This window comes from Pristis pectinata, chromosome 1, assembly GCF_009764475.1.
Source record: "Pristis pectinata isolate sPriPec2 chromosome 1, sPriPec2.1.pri, whole genome shotgun sequence".
Taxonomy (NCBI): Eukaryota; Metazoa; Chordata; class Chondrichthyes; order Rhinopristiformes; family Pristidae; genus Pristis; species Pristis pectinata.
The window spans coordinates 144,310,545-144,331,041 of record NC_067405.1 but is presented as its reverse complement, the minus strand read 5'-3'; the positions used below and the strand labels follow the sequence as shown (position 1 = coordinate 144,331,041).

At 43.8% G+C, this 20,497-nt stretch overlaps 1 protein-coding gene across 3 annotated transcripts in view; it reads right to left on the bottom strand.

Annotated features, from left to right (window-relative positions):
• The window catches only part of dglucy (D-glutamate cyclase), a 48,054-nt gene extending 28,009 nt beyond the window's left edge, over window positions 1–20,045 (bottom strand). For 2 of the 3 annotated variants that reach the window (XM_052011983.1, XM_052012000.1), the window contains exons 1-3: window positions 19,931–20,045; window positions 16,755–16,866; window positions 12,091–12,244 (exon numbers count right to left, since the gene is read on the bottom strand). In XM_052011983.1, coding sequence (XP_051867943.1) covers window positions 12,091–12,244; window positions 16,755–16,866; window positions 19,931–19,969 — 305 coding nt within the window. In that variant the 5' untranslated portion in view covers window positions 19,970–20,045. The remainder of the gene's footprint in view (window positions 1–12,090; window positions 12,245–16,754; window positions 16,867–19,930) is intronic. The other variant, XM_052011993.1, reaches the window with a different exon arrangement.
• Window positions 20,046–20,497: the final 452 nt, after the last annotated feature.

Here is a 20,497-nt window from a genome sequence, read left to right as displayed (position 1 = left end):
GGAGGTGTTGCTGCTTATCCTCACTGATTGCAGTCTGTTGGTCAGAAAGTCAAGGATCCAGTTGCAGAGAGAGGTGATGAGTACCAGGTCTCGGAGCTTGGTGATGAGTTTGCTTGGAATTATAGTACTGAAGGCGGAGCTGTAGTCAATAAACATTAGTCTAATGTAGGTGTCTTTACTGTCCAGATGCTCCAGAGATGAGTGTAGGGCCAGGGAGATGGTGTCCACTGTAGACCTCTTACAGCGGTAGGCGAATTGCAGTGGGTCAAGGTTTTCTGCGAGGCTGGAGTTAATGCATGTCATGACCAGCCTCTCAAAGCACTTCATGATGGTGGATGTCAGAACCACCGGTCAGTCGCCATTAAGGCATGTTATCTTGTTTTTCTTTGGTACCAGGATGATAGTGGTCTTCCTAAAATAGGTGGGAAACTGAGATTGAAGCAGGGAGAGGTTAAATATGTCTGCAAATACCCCCTCCAGCTGATCAGCACAATATCTCAGGACACGGCCAGGGACACCATCCGGGCCAGATGCTTTCCTTGGGTTCACTCTCCGGAAGACTGATCTTACGTCCTCAACAGTGACCATGGGTTCAGTTGCATTGGAGGCTGTCAGGGTGGGTGGTGACAATCCATTTCCCTTCTGTTCAAAACGCGCATAGAATGCGTTAAGCTAATCAGGAAGGGATGCGCTGTTGTTAGCTATGCAGCCTGACTTTGTTCTGTAGCCCGTTATAGCGTGTAAGCCCTGCCATAACTGACGGCTGGCCTGGGACTCTTATTTTGAACTGGTATTGTCTCTTGGCATTCCTGATAGCTTTCCGGAGGTCATATCTCGATTTCTTGTAAAGGTCAGGGTCACCTGATTTGTGTGCGGCAGTTTTCAACTTCAGTAGGGAGTGGATCTCCCAATTCATCCATGGTTTCCTGTTTGGGAACACCCGTATTGTCGTCTTTAGTACACAGTCCTCCACACACTTGCTGATAAAGTCTGTGATGGTGGTGGCATACTCATCAAGGCTGGCAGCTGAGTCTTTGAGCATGGACCAGTTCACTGACTCAAAGCAATCACGTAGAAACTCATCTATTTCCTCAGACCAGCACTGCACGACTCTCTGTACTGGATCCTCCCGTTTTGGTTTCTGTTTTTATGTAGGGAGGACGAGCACAGCCTGGTGGTCCGATTTCCCAAAGTGAGGACAAGGGGTGGCTCGGAATGCTTCTTTGATGGTTGTATAGCAATGGTCAAGGGTGTTAGGGCCCCTGGTGGGACATGAAATGTACTGGTAGTACTTTGGTTACACACTCTTAAGGTTGGCCTAGATCTTGAAGATGAATATCTAAAGCTTCTAGTGTATAGAGTCATAGAGCCTTTAAGATAGAGAGTGTGTGTGTATGTGTGTGTGGGGCGTGCTTACGTCAATAGAAGATAAAGGACGTAATGACGTTGTTGGAGAAAAAGTCAGAAGAAGAAGAAGGAGAGAGAGAGAAGAGAGAGAGACACCAGCCTGCTTGTTTTCTCTATCGATGGATGAGAAACAATAACTGTGTTTGCCACTGAAATCCATGTATGGAAGTTGGAAGTAATCCGGTGGAGTTCACTTTGTTGCTGACCTGTAGAAGGAAACAGGTATTTGTATGTGGACGACCACGGTTCGGATGCTTTTCGGGGTGAGGAAGTCACTACCGAGTAAACACTGAAGTGTCGTTTGGGTTCCATCGTGGAACATTTGGATTTCGTATGTACTCTCTCTATGTTTTTCTACATCTACATCTTATCTTCAGACAACGGTGGTTGTTGAAGAAGCCCTTGCTCATGTTTCACCTTATGGCTTGCGGAACTGAACTTTAAGAACCATTCAGGAACTGGGAGTTTTGGACTTTGTCACACACACACACGAAGAGTTTAGTTTTGGGGTTAACGTTCGAGGTTTAACATTTTTGAATTCTAACATACTAACATTTTAACTTTTATTTTACGTATTATCATAAGTAGTGATTAATAAAATAGTTTTTAACACTGAATCATGCTCAGTGTGTTTCTTTTGTTGCTGGTTCGTGACAAAATTGGGGGCTCGTCTGGGATAGTTCCCAAGGTTAACGAGTGTCGTCTGGGACAGTTCCCAAGGTTAACGAGTGTCGTCTGGGATTGTACCCCAGATTGACAAGATTTGTTCGGGATTCAATCCAAATTCTTTTTAATTGGCTTGTGTGTGTGGAAACCAGCAGCAATGGATATTAAGGCATTTTTGGAGTCACCAACCCAAAAAGGATTGGAGGTGGCGAAAAAGGATGATTTGATAAAGATTGCTACAAGGCTAAACCTTACAGAAGTAAAGCAGTCTATGAGAAAGGCAGATATTCAGAGACTGATAGCTGGCCATTATGTGGAAAAGAAGGTGTTTGAGAAGGAAGTGTTAAAACAGTTTCCTGGCAGTGAAATAGCAATTTCTGAGGCACAGGTGCAGCTGGCAAAGGTAGAAGCTGAACGAGAACAGACCCAGTTAAAGATAGAGGCCGAACAAAAGCTAACTCAGATGAAGATAGAGGCTGATCTAGCAATGAAGCAGATGGAATTGAAGAGGATGGAGCTGGATAGTGAGGAGAAGGAGAAACAGAGGCAGCATGAGTTACAAATGAAGCGTAGGAGTTTGGAATCTGATTCTGATGATGGTTTTTCAGCCAGCAGGGAGGTTCGATTAGTCCCTCCGTTTGAAGAAGATCAGGTTGATCAGTATTTCCAACATTTTGAAAAGGTTGCTGTGAGTTCAAACTGGCCAAGGAAAGGATGGGCTCTTATGGTACACAGTGTGATTAAAGGTAAAGCTCAAAAAGCTTATTCTGCTTTGTCTGTTGAGGATGCAGCTGATTATACCAAGGTAAAACAAGCTATTTTGAAGGCCTATGAATTGGTCCCTGAGGCTTATAGACAAAAATTCAGAGACTTGAGGAAATCTGCAGATCAGACTTATATGGAATTTGCCAATGGAAAGAGAATATGTTTTGAACGATGGTACATGGCTAAAAATGTAGATGGGGATTATGATAAATTGACAGAATTGATACTAGTGGAAGACTTTAAAAGATGTGTTCCAGCTGAATTAACAACATATTTAAATGAAAAGGCAGTGGAAACTTTACAGAAACTGCTAGGTTGGCAGATGATTATGCTTTAACCCATAAATCCAAATGGGGACAACCTAAAACCTTTCAAAAGAGTTACAAAGACAATCCAGGTAAACCAGAGATTAAATTGGGAGGTAATCAAAAAGGAAAAGATGAAAAGAAGCCAGGGCTGGAGAAACCTGTTGAGCGTACTTGTTATTACTGTAGGAAACCTGGCCACGTGATATCTAATTGTGCCCTTTTGAAGAAAAGGAAGGAAGCTGTGCCCAATGCTTGCTTTCAGGCAATTAAAAATCAAAAAGGTTTAGGAGATGCTGTTAAAGATCAGTCATTGCAAGAGGGAAAAGCGGAAAAGTTGGAGGAGGTGAGAAAAGAATTCCGTTCGTATGTATCAGAGGGTTTTGTTTCACTGAATGATGAGTCACCCCAGGTGCCAGTGAAAATTCTTAGAGATACTGGGGCTAGTCAATCTCTCTTGCTGGACAGTGTTTTAAATTTTGGTGAAGAAAGTGACACTGGTGAAGTAAATCTAGTACGAGGCGTTACAGGTGAGACCATGTCTGTCCCTTTTCACAGGGTGATTTTAAAGTCAAAGTTCGTAGAAGGACCAGTCGAGATAGGGATAAGACCTAGGTTGCCAGTGGAAGGAGTTTCTTTGTTATTGGGAAATGACCTTGCAAATGGAGAAAGTGATCCTGTGGTACGGTTAACAACCAAACCAAGGATTGATGAGTCTGAGGATAATTCAGATGTTTACCCATCATGTGCGGTGACTCGAGCTAGAGCTAAAGAATTAGCCAAGACAGACAGTCCGGTGCAGTCTGATGTGGTTCCTCGTGACAGTCCTAAACAGGAAGAAAATTTTGATGCCTTATCTGAGACTTTTCTGTCTTCACTGGAGGATCAACATCCTTACAGTGAGCCTGAATTTAAAGATTTGTCTTTGTCGAGGAAGGATTTTATGGTGGAACAGACAAAGGACCCTGAGTTGACAGAATTGAAAGAAAAAGCTCTCTCATGTGAGGAGATTGAAAAGGTGCCAACTGGATATTATGTCAAAAATGGAGTGTTAATGAGGAAATGGAGACCTCCTCATGTTCCTGTTACTGAGGAATGGGAAGTTATTCATCAGGTTGTTGTTCCAAAAGTTTATAGGAATGAGATTTTAAACCTGGCCCACAGTATGCCTTTGGGTGGTCATTTTGGTGTGAATAAAACTGTAGGGAAGATCTTGAAACAATTCTATTGGCCTGGTTTGAGAAAAGATGTGGTGATGTTTTGTCGAACCTGCCACACATGTCAGATGGTAGGTAAACCAAATCAAAAACCCCCTGTGGCTCCTTTGAAACCAATTCCTGCTTTTGGGGAGCCCTTTTCGAAGGTGATTGTAGACTGTGTTGGCCCCTTACCAAAGTCTAAGACTGGAAATCAGTATTTGTTAACCATCATGTGTGCCACTTCTAGATTTCCAGAGGCAATACCCCTTAGAAATATTAAGGCCAAGACGGTGTCAAAGGCTCTTGTAAAAATTTTTCACCTTGTTTGGTTTGCCAAAAGAAATCCAATCTGATCAAGGTAGTAATTTTATGTCAAAAATTTTTCAACAAATAGTCTATGAGCTGGGAGCAAAGCAGATTGTATCATCTGCATATCACCCAGAATCTCAAGGAGCTCTGGAGAGATTTCATTCTACTCTCAAAAATATGCTGAAGACTTATTGCTTTGAAAACACCAAGGATTGGGACGAAGGTATCCATTTACTTTTGTTTGCCGTTAGAGAATCGATCCAGGAGTCAATCGGATTTAGTCCGTTTGAGCTTGTGTTTGGACATAGGGTGAGAGGACCTTTGGAGTTGTTAAGAGAGCAATGGGTTAATGAGGAAGTTCACTTGAGTCTGTTGGACTATGTCCAAAAAATTTAAAACTCGGTTGGAGAGAGTCTGCCAGCTAGCGAGAGAGAATCTGAAAACAAGCCAGATAAGAATGAAGACATATTTTGATAGACGTGCTTGGCCTAGGACATTCGCAGTGGGGCAAAAGGTGTTGGTATTTTTCCCTAGCCAAAATAATCCCTTGCAAGCTCGCTTTTCTGGACCCTATGTTATTGAATCTCGAGTGACTGATCTAACATATATAATCAAAACACCAGATAGACGCAAGAAAACACAACTCTGTCATGTAAACATGCTAAAACCTTATTATGAGAGGGATTCAGTTGTGGCCTTGGTGGATGGTGTAAAGGTTGTTTCTAGAATGCCTGATGTTGATGTTGAGGAAGGCCAATTTAGACCAAATATTGTTCCATCGAAACTAAAAAACCAAAATATCCTGGAGAACCTTGAAACGAAGTTGGACCATTTACAAGTTTCACAAAAAACAACAGATGAGAGAATTAATTTTAAAATTTAAAAATCTGTTCCCAGATGTTCCAAACAGAACATCGATAATTACCCATGATGTTGATGTTGGGGATGCAAAACCAATCAAACAACACCCATATCGAATGAATGTGGAAAAAAGTAAACTTGTTGATCAGGAAATAAAGTACATGTTGGAAAATGATATTATTAGACATTCTAGTTCAAATTGGAGTTCGCCCTGTGTTATTGTACCTAAACCTGATGGAACTGTTAGATTTTGCACAGATTACAGGAAAGTGAATGCTGTAACAAAGTCAGATGCTTACCCTATTCCTAGAGTGGATGATTGCATAGACAGAGTGGGAAAGGCAAAATTTCTTACAAAGATTGACCTATTAAAAGGGTACTGGTGTGTTCCATTAACAGATAGAGGAAGGGAGATTTCAGCCTTTGTAACCCCTTCTGGATTGTATGAATACAATGTTTTGCCATTTGGAATGAAAAATGCTCCGGCAACATTTCAAAGAATGATTAATTCAGTGATTCATGGGTTAAAACATACAGATGCCTACATTGACGACTTAGTAACTGGGAATGATACTTGGGAAGATCACATCTCTGCGTTAGAAAGGTTGTTTGAAAGACTTTCCAAGGCTAACCTTACAGTTAACTTGGCAAAAGTGAATTTGGCCATGCCACTGTGACGTATCTTGGTTATGTTGTAGGTCAAGGCAAGCAAGCTCCTGTTCAGGCAAAAGTTCAAGCAATATCTGAGTTCCCTATTCCCACAGGTACGAGGACTGTTAGAAGATTTTTGGGAATGGTTGGATATTATCGAAAATTTTGTAAAAATTTTGCTGATATTGCTCTTCCCCTAACTAATCTTCTGAAGAAGGGAGTAAAGTTTGTTTGGACAGATTCTTGTCAAGAAGCATTTAAGAAGCTGAAAGCCATTTTATGCTACCATCCTGTGCTCAGAACACCTGACTTTGAAAAGCCATTTTCATTAGCAGTAGATGCCAGTGATGAAGCTGCAGGAGCTGTGTTGTTGCAGAAGGGTGACCTTGATGATATTGACCATCCTGTAGCTTACTTTTCAAAGAAATTTAATGAGCATCAAAAGAATTATTCCACCATAGAGAAAGAATTACTGTCGCTTGTTTTAGCCTTGCAACATTTCAGTGTATATGTTTGCACCGCTCAGAAACCATTGACTGTATATACAGATCATAACCCATTGGTGTTTCTGAGCCGAGTCAAAAACAAGAACAGAAGGCTGTTAAACTGGAGTTTAATTTTGCAAGAGTTTGATCTCATGATAACTCACATTAAAGGCAAAGATAATGTGATTGCTGATTGTCTTTCCCGATGTTAAATGGGAAACATGTATCTGTACTAATCTGATAGTCTGTAGTTGTGTAGCATGATAATTATTAACATTACTAACTGTATGCGCGGTTAAAATTTTCTTGGGAAAATTTTTTTTTTAGGTGGGAGGTGTTACGGACTCAGTGAAAGTCCCTTTAAGATAGAGAGTGTGTGTGTATGTGTGTGTGGGGCGTGCTTACGTCAATAGAAGATAAAGGACGTAATGACGTTGTTGGAGAAAAAGAAGAAGAAGAAGAAGGAGAGAGAGAGAAGAGAGAGAGACACCAGCCTGCTTGTTTTTCTCTATCAATGGATGAGAAACAATAACTGTGTTTGCCACTGAAATCCATGTATGGAAGTTGGAAGTAATCCGGTGGAGTTCACTTTGTTGCTGACCTGTAGAAGGAAACAGGTATTTGTATGTGGACGACCACGGTTCGGATGCTTTTCGGGGTGAGGAAGTCACTACCGAGTAAACACTGAAGTGTCGTTTGGGTTCCATCGTGGAACATTTGGATTTCGTATGTACTCTCTCTATGTTTTTCTACATCTACATCTTATCTTCAGACAACGGTGGTTGTTGAAGAAGCCCTTGCTCATGTTTCACCTTATGGCTTGCGGAACTGAACTTTAAGAACCATTCAGGAACTGGGAGTTTGGGACTTTGTCACACACACACATGAAGAGTTTAGTTTTGGGGTTAACGTTCGAGGTTTAACATTTTTGAATTCTAACATACTAACATTTTTACTTTTATTTTACGTATTATCATAAGTAGTGATTAATAAAATAGTTTTTAACACTGAATCATGCTCAGTGTGTTTCTTTTGTTGCTGGTTCGTGACAATGGAAACAGGCCCTTCAGCCCAACTGGTCCACGCCGACCAAGATTCCCATCTAAGCTGGTCCCATTTGTCCGCATTTGGCCCATGTCCCTCTAAACCTTTCCTATCCATGTACCTGTCCAAGTGCCTTTTAAATGTTGTTAATGTACTTGCCTCAACCACTTCCTCTGGCAGCTCATTCCATTTACTGAACACAATGTGGGTGAAAAAGTTGTCCCTCAGGTTCCTATTAAATCTCTCCCCTCTCACCTTAAACCTCTGTCCTCCATTCCTTGATTCCCCAACCTTAGGAAAAAGACTGTGCATTCACCCTGCACAGCAAGGGAGGAGGTTGCTGGGGCAATGACGGAGATCATCTTTAGCCACGGGCGATGTACCAGGAGACTGGAGGGTAGCTAATGTTGTTCCTATATTCAAAAAGGGTGATAAGGATAAGCCAGGAAACTGCAGGCCAGTGAGTCTTGCCTCAGTAATAGGGAAATTATTAGAAAAAAGTCTTAGGGAAAGGATTTGTGAAAGGCAGGAACTGATTAGGGGGAGTCAGCATGGTTTTGTGCAGGGGAAATCCTGCCTCACAAATCTGATTGAGTTGTTTGAGGAGGTTATCAAGAAAATTGATGAAGGCAAGTGGTATATATGGACCTTAGCAAGGCTTTTGACAAGGTCCCAAATGGTAGGCTGGTCTTGAAAGTTAGGGCACATGAGATCCAGGGTGTGTCGACAAGTTGGATCCAAAACTGGCTTGGTGATGGGAGGCAGAGGGTAGTGGTGGACACAGGGATCAGTGCTGGGAGCTTGGTTGTTTGTCATATATATGAATGACTTGGATGGGGATGTCTGTGGTCTGATAAGTCAGTTTGCTGGTGACTTGAAGATTGGTGGAATTGTGGATAGGAAGGATTGTTGACTAAGGATACAGAGGGACATAGATCAGCTGGAAAACTGGGCGGAATGGCGGCAGATGGGATTTAACCCAGACAAGTGTGAGCTAATGCATTTTGGATCTTCTAATACTGGCTGGACCTTAGAAGCGTTGATGTACAGAGGAGCCTTGGGGTGCAAGATCATAGCTCCCTGAAAATGGTGACAAGGTCAATAAGGTAGATAGAAGGTGTTTAGCTTGCCTGCCCTCTACGTAAAAAAAACTTGCCTCGTAAATAACCTTTAACATTTCCCCCTCTCACATTTGATCTCTGCCCTCTGGTACTTGACATTTCCATCCTGGGAATAAGACTCTGACCGTCTACCTTATCTATGCCTCTCATAATTTTATATACATCTGTCAGGTCTCCCCTCAGCCTCCGACGCTCCAAAGAAAACAACATGGGTTTGTCCAACTTTTCCAATCCAGTCAACGTCCTGGTGAACCCCTTCTGCACCCTCTCCAGAGTCTCCACATCCTTCCCGTAATGCAGTGACCAGAACTGCACACAATACTCCAAATGTGGCCTGACCAAAGTTTTATACAGCTACAACGTGACTTGCCAACTTTTATACTCAATGCCCTGACCAATGAAGGCAAACATGCCTTACGCCTTCTTTACCACCCTATCCATTTGTGTTGCCACATTCAGGGAGCAATGGATTTGCACCCCAAGATACCTCTTGGGGGATGCTCCCAAGGGTCCTGCCATTTACTGTATACTTTCTTCTTGTATTTGACCCCCAAAATACATCACCTCACATTTGTCTGGATTAATCTCCATCTGCCATTTCTCCGCCCAAATTTCCAACCAATCTATATCCTTCTGTATCCTCTGACAACCTTCCTCACTATCTGCAGTTCTACCAATTGAGCTATTCCTTATCATGCTTGTTCTCTCACACACAACGCTACTCCTTGTCACACTAATTGTTTTGCATTGTTACAAATGTCTTTTGCTTCAGTGGAAAGATCCAGTGAATGTTCAAACCTCTTCTTCTCTCTGTCCCTCTCTCTCTCTCTCTCTTAATTACTGCTCTGCCCCTAATTGACTTGGTTCAAGTACCATACCTCATTAGCACCCTCTTGGTAGACCTCGTGTTCTTGTTCTGTTCCCATTTATCTGTCTGCTTCAAATATAACACCGCAGTCTTAATTAGTCCCCTGCCTTTCACAGTCTGTAAGTTTAAAACATACTCATATTTCAACGTATTCCTTGCTGTCAGTATCATTTTTTGACAACTGACCATCATGTTTTGCTTCTCGACCACAGCCATAGGAAGGTATTGAGGAAATTTGGTGGGAGAGAAGCACTGGAACCTTCTTTTAGTGTTTAACATTCCATCTAAGCTGAAATGAGTCAGTTCATATGTTAACTTCAGCCATAAAGCTGTTAGACGTTGTCCTGAAATCCAATGTATATTAACTATCAGGAGTAATTTAAAATTAGTGATACGATCCAATGTCCAACAAGATTAAACATTAAACTAAGGGTGAAAGATCATTGTTTCTGCATCTTTTCCCCTTTGTTTGATACCTTCCTATGCTTTAGACTCAAGGATAGTTGCTTGGGTAAAGTTCACTAATATCCGATAGGCATGAATGTTTGGTGTTATTACCCAGTCCGGCCTCGAGATGCTCCATAAGCCTTAGCAATCTGGCTGACCCTGAAATGGAGCAGCAAAGTTATGCAGATTTCAACGTGGTGCCTCACATAGGGCATTCGGGAAGGGCAATAGAAATGCTGACCTTGCCAGCGATGCTGAAATCCCAGGTATGAAGATAACAATGCACCCAACAATACCAATGTACCCACCATCAGACAGGACCTTCAACAACTGTAATAGAGGTGAAAGAGTCAAAACTGAGATGTTGTGACCCAATTTAACCAAATGATAAAGACCTCTGTCAGCCTTATACTACAGTATTTCCTGAGTTCCTTGGATATGTTAGCTTTGCTTTATATACCCACATGTATAAAATATGTGTAATATTAGGATTAAACTTAGCAAAAAGCTTTTTGTCTGCTTTTTGTCTCTTTATATTTCATACTTATACTGCAGTTCATAGACTTATACTGCTTATTCACAACTCCCCAACATTTAGATAACATTTTGCAAGAAAGTGGTTGGTCATCAGTGGGGACGGGGATCCACAGGTGGAAGGGATTGTTAAATAAGGAGTCAGTGGTCTCCCAATTAAGAGGACAACCCATATCACGAATGAGCATAAGTCCCTTGTGCCGTTCATAGCATCATCGAGTCAGTTATACAGCACAGACACAGGTCCTTCAGACCAGCTGGTCCATGCCGACCAAGATGTCTGTTTGAGCTAGTCCCATTTGCCTGCGTTTGGCCCATATCCCTCTGAACCTTTCCTATCCGTGTACCCGTCTGTTATTTTTAAATGTTTTAATTGTACCCACCTCTACAGCTTCCTCTGGCAGCTCGTTCCACATACCCACCACCCTCTGTGTGAAGAAGTTGCCCATCGGGTCCCTTTTAAATCTTTCCCCTCTCACCTTAAATCGATGCCCTCTAGTTTTAGACTCCCCCACCCTGGGTAAAAGATCATGGGGGGAGAGGGGAGGGGGGTCTTTGTCACTTCCACCGATAACCTCCCAGTTTCTGACATTCCCACTCTCCACCATCCCCCACCTGCCTATCACACCCCCCCCCATCACCTGGATCCACCCATCTCCAGCTCCACCCCTTCCCTCCACCTTTTTATACAGACTACCTCCCCTCTATCTTTCAGTCCAGATGAAGGTCTCGACCTGAAACGTCCACTGTCCTGAGGGCACGTACCACCAGACTTAAGGACAGCTTCTACCCTACTGTGATAAGACTATTGAACGGTTCCCTTATACAATGAGATGGACTCTGACCTCACGATCTACCTTGTTGTGACCTTGCACCTTATTGCACTGCACTTCCTCTGTAGCTGTGACACTTTACTCTGTACTGTTATTGTTTTTACCTGTACTACATCAATGCACTCTGTACTAACTCAATGTAACTGCGCTGTGTAATGTATTGACCTGTACGATCGGTATGCAAGACAAGTTTTTCACTATACCTCGGTACAAGTGACAATAATAAACCAATACCAATACCATTTCCCTCCACAGATACTGTCTGACCCACTGAGTTCCTCCAGTGCTTTCTGTGTTGTTAAAGTTAAACCTGCATTCAGGTTGAATGTAACTTGAGAAGACACCACAGAAAATGTTGAGTACAGAGTGTACTCTGTTAAACGAACAATCTGCGGGAGGAACTCAGCCGGTCGAGAAGCATCTGTGGGAGGGAAGGAATTATCGACATTTCGGGTCGAAAGTCTCCATGGTACTCTGTCATATCTACCTTACTGCTAGTGAATTTCTTTCTCCTAAGTTCAGTGAAGATTATTTACAGTCACATTGGTGTCATTTCTGAGGCAGAAACATTATGAGATGTTGCAAAGGCTCGTACCTTATGTCAGATTTGGAGCTGAGTGGTGGTGCTCCCCACTCACCAGGCTTGCTTCTGTATAGCAAGGGCAGTGCCCCATAATTTGCCAAGCAAAACTTCTCAAAGTCATTGGCGAACTTCCTGTCCACTATCACAATGTTGGCTTGTTTGAAACCTTTTGAGATAAATACACAATGGAGAATAATTATCTAAGGTCCCGCATGGCAGACTGATCCAGAAGGTTAAAACACATGGGATCCAAGACGAGCTGGCTAATTGGATCCAAAGTTTATCTTGGTCATAGGAGTTAGAGGGTAGAGATGGAAGGATGTTTTTTTTTCTGATTGGAAGTCTGTGACTAGTGGTGTACCGCAGGGATTGGTACTGGGATCTTGGCTGTCTGCAACATATTTTAACAACTTGGACGTGAATGTAGGAGGTTTAATTAGCGAGTTTGCAGATGACACAGAAATTGGACATGGTTGGCCAAAGGACCTGTTTCTGTGCTGTATGACTCTATGCATTTAATTTCTGCAGGTCTGTGAGTAGATTAGAATGATAACCAGAGTCTGTCAGGGAGAGACTGAGCAAACAAACACAAGGATACATCTCCAATTAGAGTCAGAGCTGGGAAAAATGGTAAAATGTCAAACCTGAAGGCTTTTTATCTAAACATATAGAGCATTCCTAACAAGGTAGGTAAATTAATGGCAAAAATAGAAATAAGTGGGTATGATCTAATAGCCATTACAGAGATGTAGGCTGCAAAATGACCGAGATTGGGAATTAAATATTCCAGGATATTTAATGTTTAGAAAAGACAGGTAAAATAAAAAAGGAGGCAGGATATTCTTGATATTAAGGAATAGAGTAAAAGCTGCTGAGAGGAAGGATCTTAGCTTGGCAAATCTTATCTTGTACTTATAATAACACAGAGGTGGCCACACAATCCATTGGGTCCATGCTGACACTCAGGGGAGCTATCCAATTATTTCCCATTCCCCTTTCCTTATTTCCCTGTGCTCCTGCAACTTATTCTCTCCTACACATGTCCGTCATCTCCACACACCCAGGACCCGAGGTCAGAATCGAGCCTGGGGCCCTGGAGCTGTGCGGCAGCAGTACTAACTGCTGCACCACCATCCCACAAGAGGTAAAACCATTTTGTGTGGAGCTAAGAAACAGCAAGGGCCACAAAGCATTGGTGTGAGTTGTCTAAAGACCCCTAAACAGTAATGATAATGTAGGACAGAGCATGAATCATGAAATTAAGTCCATGTGGCAGGGGTAATACAATAATCGTGGGCAACTTAAATCTTCCTGTAGACTGATAAAACAAATTAGCAGGAAGACCTTGAAGGATGAATTCATGAAGGTGTTTTTTAAAATCAGAATGTTAAGGGATTAGGAAGGCAACAGACTTAGGTCTGGTTTTAGAGACACAAGAGACTGCCGTTGCTGGAATCTGGAGCAACACACAAGATGCTGGAGGAACTCAGCGGGTCAGGCAGCGTCTGTGGAGGGAAATGGACAGTTGATGTTTCAGGTTGAGGCCCTTCATCAGGACCGAGACCTGCAGACCCGAAATGTTGACTGTCCATTTCCCCCACAGATGCTGCCTGACCTGTCGAGTTCCTCCAACGTCTGTTCTTTTGCTTTAGGTCTGTTATTGTGTAATGGGAGAGGATTCATTGATGACATGGAGTCGTCATGTGATACAACATGGAAACAGGTCCATGGACTCACCAAGTCCATGTCCACCATCAACTATCCATTTACACTATTGCTACATTAATGACCTGGTAAATTGGAGGGCTTTCTGGGAACAGTGATTATAACATGAAAGAATTTTATATAAAGGTGAAAAGGCCATGTGGCTCACTCTGAACCAGGATCTTGAATTTGACCAGAAGAATCTATACAGGCATGAGGTGTGTGTTAGCTTTGGTTGACTGGAAACTTACATTAAAAAGTACAACAGCAAACAAGCAATGGCTAAATTTTAAAGAATCAATACGAAGCTTATAAATAATACACTTCCCTTTAACCCAACAAACCCAACAGGAAAAGTGATCCAGCTATTCAAGCGAGTTAAACATTTTGGACACACAGGAGACTGCAGATGCTGGAATCTGGAGCAACACACAAGATGCTGGAGGAAGTCAGCGGGTCAGGCAGCACCTGTGGAGGGAAATGAACAGTCGACCTTTCAGGTTGAGACCCTTATCTGGATTGAAAGAGGTGGGGACATAGGCAGTATAAAGAAGTGAAGGGGAAGGGTGGGATAAGAGCTGGAAAGCGATAGGTGGATCCAGGTGAGAAGGGGTTGATTGGAGATGTTGTCAGAAGGAGGAGGAGGGAGGGGTGGGAACAGCGACAGAGGCCGGGAGGTGATGGGTGGAGTAACAGAGGGCTGCAGATGGTGGGATCTGATAGGAGGGGAAGGTGGACCATGGAACCAGATAAGGGAGGAGGGGAGGGCAGATGGGAACAGTGGGGGGGGGGGAGGGGACCCAGGGGGAGGGGTGTGTGGGTGGCGGGCAGATGGAGAAGGTGGGGAAGGGGAAAATAACTGGGTGTTGGGGGGACTGTGTGGGTGGTTTGGAAAGAAAAGAAACAGAGGACTGCAGATGCTGGAATCCAGAGGAAAAACACGATGATGCTGGAGGAGCTCAGCAGGCCAGGCAGCATCCGTGGAGGAAAGCAGGCGGTCAACGTTTCGGGTCAGGACCCTTCTTCAGGACCGAAGATAGGGGAAGGGGAAGCCCGATATATAGGAGGGAGAAGCAGAGCAGTGATAGGTGGACAGAAGAGGGGAGGCGGGGTGGGCACAGGGTAGTGATAGGTAGATGCAGGTAAGAGATGGTGATGGGCAGGTGTGGGGGAGGAGGGTAGAGCAGATCCACCGGGAGATGGGTCAAAGGTAAGGAGAGAGAGGAAATCAAGGTAGAAAAAAAAGAGGCTAGGAAAGGGTGGTGGGGGGGGGGGGTGTTGCATGTAAGGGGGGTGGGGATTACTTAAAGTGGGAGAATTCAATGTTCATGCCGTTAGGCTGCAAGGTTCCAAGACGGAAAATGAGGTGCTGTTCCTCCATTTTGCGCTTGGAATTCTCCTGGCAGTGGGGGAGGCCGAGGACTGACATATCGGTGATAGTGAGGGAGGGGGAGTTGAAGTGACTGGCGACAGGGAGATGCAGGCTGCGGTCACAGACGGAGTGCAGGTGTTCTGTGAAACGGTTACCTAGTCTGCGTTTGGTCTCACCAGTGTAGAGGAGGCCACACTTGGAGCACCGAATGCAGTAGATGATATTAAGGGAGGTGCAGGTGAATCTCTGCCTCACCAGAAAGGACTGTTTGGGTCCCTGGATGGAGGTAATGGAGGTGGTGTAGGGGCAGGTGTTGTACCTATGGCGGTGGCAGTGGAAAGTTCCCGGTGCTCTCCCCTCCTCCCCCACACCTGCCTATCACTATCTCTTACCTGCATCTATCACCACCCTGTGCCCACCCTGCCTCCCCTCTTTTGTCCACCTATCACTGCTCTGTTTTTCCCTCCTATATATCGGGCTTCCCCTTTTCCTATCTTCAGTCCTGAAGAAGGGTCCTGACCCGAAACATTGACCGCCTGCTTTTCTCCACGGATGCTACTCCAGCACCATCGTGTTTTTTGGTTTGGAAAGAAGGGGGTGTGTGTGTGTGAGGACCTGGGGTAGATCAGGAGAGAGAAAGGGTCAGAGGAGGAGAATTCAATGTCCATGCCGTTGGGTTGTAGACTATCCGGGAGGAATATGAGGCTCCATTCTTCTAGTTTGCACTTGGCCTCACTCTGGCAGTGGAGGAGGCCTAGGACAGACAGGTCAGTATGGGGGAATGGGTTGGGGGAATTAAAATGGCTGCCACTGGGAGCTCCAGACAGCCACAGCGGATAGAGCACATGTGCTCGGCAAAGCGGTCTCCCAGCCTGCGCTTGGTCTCACCCATGTAGAGGAGGCCACATCGAGAGCACTGAACACCATGGACAAGGCTGGAGAAGGTGTGAGCCTCACCTAGAAGGCTGTAAATTAAAGATTATACTTGATCATAAGGAAAGACTTATAACATTGCCAAAATACAAAATCAACAATGCCAGAGAATATTTCAGAATTCAGCAAAAGAGGATTGATGAAGAAAAAGGAATAGTGAGATACAGAAAAAAAGACAGAGAGATTCAATAAATATGGCACATGGAAATGATTGGCTAAAGTTAATGCCGGTACAAAAGAAATTATATTGGGGAAATAGCAAGGAAATGAAACAGATGTCCTGTATCTAACCCACACTGTCTTTCTCCCGCCTTTGAGGGGAACAACCTTCCCAGTGGCAGCTGCTCGGGCCGTCCACGTCCTTTCTGGGACAGAACATGTCCTGTCCAAGGCCAACCACGGAAGTAAGCAGGGTTTTTTTGTACTCTGATGCAACGTGGGTAAGCCTGCCTTCACACTCACTGACGTCCTTTACTACGTGTAAAACAATTTCGGGTGTCTTGTCGAAAGTCCTCTGTCAGTGTAAGTGTTTATTTGCAGAGGAGGTCGGTGGGGAAGCTCTGTGTCTGTGTGCACTAGGAGTTCCTGCTGAGCTTCTGGACAGAGGGAGGGTCCAGGGCTCCGTGTGCCGGCGCTGCGCAGCGTTGGGGGACTCCCCCGCCCTTACCTTGGCACATTGCGGAGGTGGCGGACGCATGTAATCGCCCGACCCGGATCAAACTTCTGGCGGAGGCCGGGATCACCGATGCCAGCAAGCGAATTCTTTGCATCGCTGGCTTCTGACAGGAAGCACAACGTAGAGGAAGCAGAATGACAAAACTTAACAGCAATCCACCAATACATATCACCCAAGGCCAACAGTAGAAACTGTGATCGCACCATGTGAGCTAACCTTGAATATTTATTGACATATGAGAAATTGAGGGATTATGAGAGATTATTGAATGAGAAAGGTTGACTCTTGGTAAAATTTCTGACCTAAAAGTGAAAATGCTGGAAACACTCAGCAGGTCAGGCAGCATCTGTGGAGAGAGAAGCTGCTAATTTTCAGGTCCAGGACCTTTATGTCAGAACTGGGAAGGAAAGAGTGGAAAAAGTTAGAACATAGAACGCTACAGCACAGTACAGGCCCTTCGGCCCACAATGTTGTGCTGACATTTTATCCTGCTCTAAGATCTATCTAACCCTTCCCTCCCACATAGCCCTCCATTTCTCTACATGTGACTAGTAAATAAATATCTTAAATATCTTAACTGTGGCCTAACTACAGGCCCTCCCCAGGTTATGAACACTCAACTTACGGGCACCCATACATATGATAAAGCTCCCATAAATATTATTAAATTCAAACAAGAACCAGTCTTGAAGAAAACCTGTTTACGTGTAATCTCCCTGCAGTAATCAGACACCATTGTCTCTTAAGAACACATGCTGCCTGTTTCACCGCAGGAGGCCCTTGAGAGAGTTGCCTTGGAAATTGATGAGTAATCGCTTCTATTGATACTTGTGCAACAATACTCCATTAAACAATGTAACATCCACTGATACTTCAAGCCCATCAAAACCAGCCATGGAGCGTGGGACACCTGATTTTGTACCACTGTAACTAGGCAGAGGAAGACGATAAATAAATGTTCATGTTAATTGGCCCTCATTCAATACCATTCATTGCAATACTATTCATCTGGACTAGAGGGCATGTGCTATAAGGAGAGGTTGGACAAACTCGGGTTGTTTTCTCTGGAGTGGCAGAGGCTGAGGGCAGACCTGATAGAGGTTTATGAGATTATGAGAGGCATAGATAGACAGCTAGTATCTTTTTTCCAGGGTAGAAATGTCAAACACCAGAGGATATGCTTTTAAGGTTAGAGGGGGGAAAGTTTAAAGGCAACGTGAGGGACAAGTTTTTTTTACACAGAGTGGTGGGTGCCTGGAATATGTTGCAAGGGGTGGTGGTGGAGGCAGATACGATAGAGGCGTTTAAGAGGCTCTTAGGCACGTGGATGTGCAGAGAATGGAGGGATACGGACATTGTGTAGGCAGAAGGGAGGAGTTTAGAACATAGAACATTACAGCACAGTCCAGGCTCTTCGGCCCATGATGTTGTGCCGACATTTTATCCTGCTCTAAGATCTATCTAACCCTTCCCTCCCACATTGCCCTCCATTTCTCTATCATTCATGTGCCTATCTAAGAGGGTCTTAAATATCCCCAATGTATCTGCCTCCACCACCTCTGCCGGCAGTGTGTTCCACGCACCCACCGCTCTGTAAAAAAACTTACCTCTGACATCCCCCCATACCTTTAGTTAGGCGTTTAATTAGTTCGGCACAACATGGTGGGCCGAAGGGCCTGTTCCTATGCTGTACTGTTCTATGTTCTACTGTGGAGGTATGGTTATTGTATCAAGTGATTTTGTGTATTTTCTGACATGAACAAAATCGACTTATGGCCGTCTGTAAAACGGAACCTGTTCATAATTCAGGAACGGCCTGTAGTGTTTTACAAAGATCTGGCATGACATCCCTACACTTATATTCTATGTCTTGGCCAAGAAAGGCAATTGGCCATTCCACATGTGCTATATGATAACATACAAGCCACATTCTAACCAACAGGACCATCACATAACATTCTCAGTTCAGGTCAGGCAGGGAGCAAGCTCTGCTGTCGCTTCAGCCCTATTCCCCATTTTTCTTATTGCACTGTTAGACTTTACCTCTAAACGCTCCTCACTGGAGAGGAGCTAATCTGCAGGACCAAAACATTTAACCTACGTTGCCTCCACCAAGGTCACTCCAACCTCAGTCATTGAGCTGCAGTACGTAGTCATTATTGACGCGTTCGCTGAAGGTCATGAGATGGCCCTTATGCTAATATCTGCAAAGTATCAGTCCTCTAGCAACCTGTCCCCACTGCGCAACACCATCCTCCAAACACAAAGGCTCAAGGCAAAGTCCTGGAAACGTTCCCACTTTCCACGTCTTGCCAGCCACTCTCAGCAAAGGCAGTCATCGATAACAAACTTCACCATTTTCAGAACACCAGCATGCCTTTGGTTCTCAGAGCAAGAGAGGCTTAGAAGACCTCAGTCTCAGCACAAAGCACATGGTCTATCAGGCAACAATGGCCCCTGCCTGTGTATTTACACTCCAAGGTCTCTTTCTGTCCCTCTACATTTTCTCAGTATCCTACCGTTTATTGTACATCCCCTTGGCTGGTTTGCTCTGCACAACTGCATTACTTCATGCTCCACTGAATTCCACTTGCCACTTTTCAGCCCTCAACTGAGAGCTTCCTACATCCTACAGCTTATATACAGACATGCAAATTCGAACCAAGAGTACAGTGCTTGTTTCAGGAATCCTTCTCGCCTGCTTCACTCAACAAAATGATTGTAGCCTCATCTCCAACCTCTCACTCTGTTGCATTTTAAGGATCTATCTACCTTGGCCTTAAAAATATTTAAAGACCTTGCTTCACTGCCTTTTGAAGCAAGTTTCGAAGTGTAAGGACCCAGAAAAAATTTGCTCTTCTTTGTCTTAAATGAGCAACAATCATTTTTAAACAGTCGCTCCCTAGTTCTAGATTCTTCCACAAGAGAAAACATCCTCTCCCATCCATTCCTGTTAAAGACTCCTCAGGACTTTACAGTGTATGTTTGAATCTTCACTATCAACCACACAACCAGTATCATCTGCAAACTTTTTACCGGTTTTCAACCTTGGTGCTGTTTTGAACTCTGAACCTTAACTTTTCATACCAGTTTCTCTACACTTTGTCTTGGTTAAAGATGAAGTTTTAAAAGAAAGCATCTTTCCACCCAAGCCAGACTATACGTACCTCACCGTACATCGACGAATATGAATTTTCAGTGTCCATTCCCACAAAAAGACCACACTGAGACTAAGATTTCTCAACACAGTCGTCAAAAAATAAAGGTTATCCCAGATTAGCAATAAGATAGCATAGTCACTGTTGCTTGGCTTAATGTTACCACATTGTTAATGGTTAATGTCAATCCAGCAACAATTGTTGAGAGTGCAAGATTCATTTATCAGAAAGTTTATGAATCCTGGAGAATCATTTTTTAACCAAGAGGTAGTTATAATGTGGAACTTACCCTCATAAAGAAGGGTCGATTCAACAGTAAACAACTCATTTAAGGAAAAGTTTTAAAATGGTGATGGGATTTGGTTAACAGAACTGGGAGAAAGTTCAGAAACCCTGGTCTTGAAAATGGCCTATTTGCGTGTCTGTATATATTGTGTCAAATTGCTATATGTTTTGGATGCGTGTCTGGTAAAGCAGCAACTGTAGTAGTTATGGGGGCCTTCCTTTTCCATGAATGCATCCCAACCATTAGTGATTACCACATACCAATCAAGCTAACAGTGGAATAAAAATAAT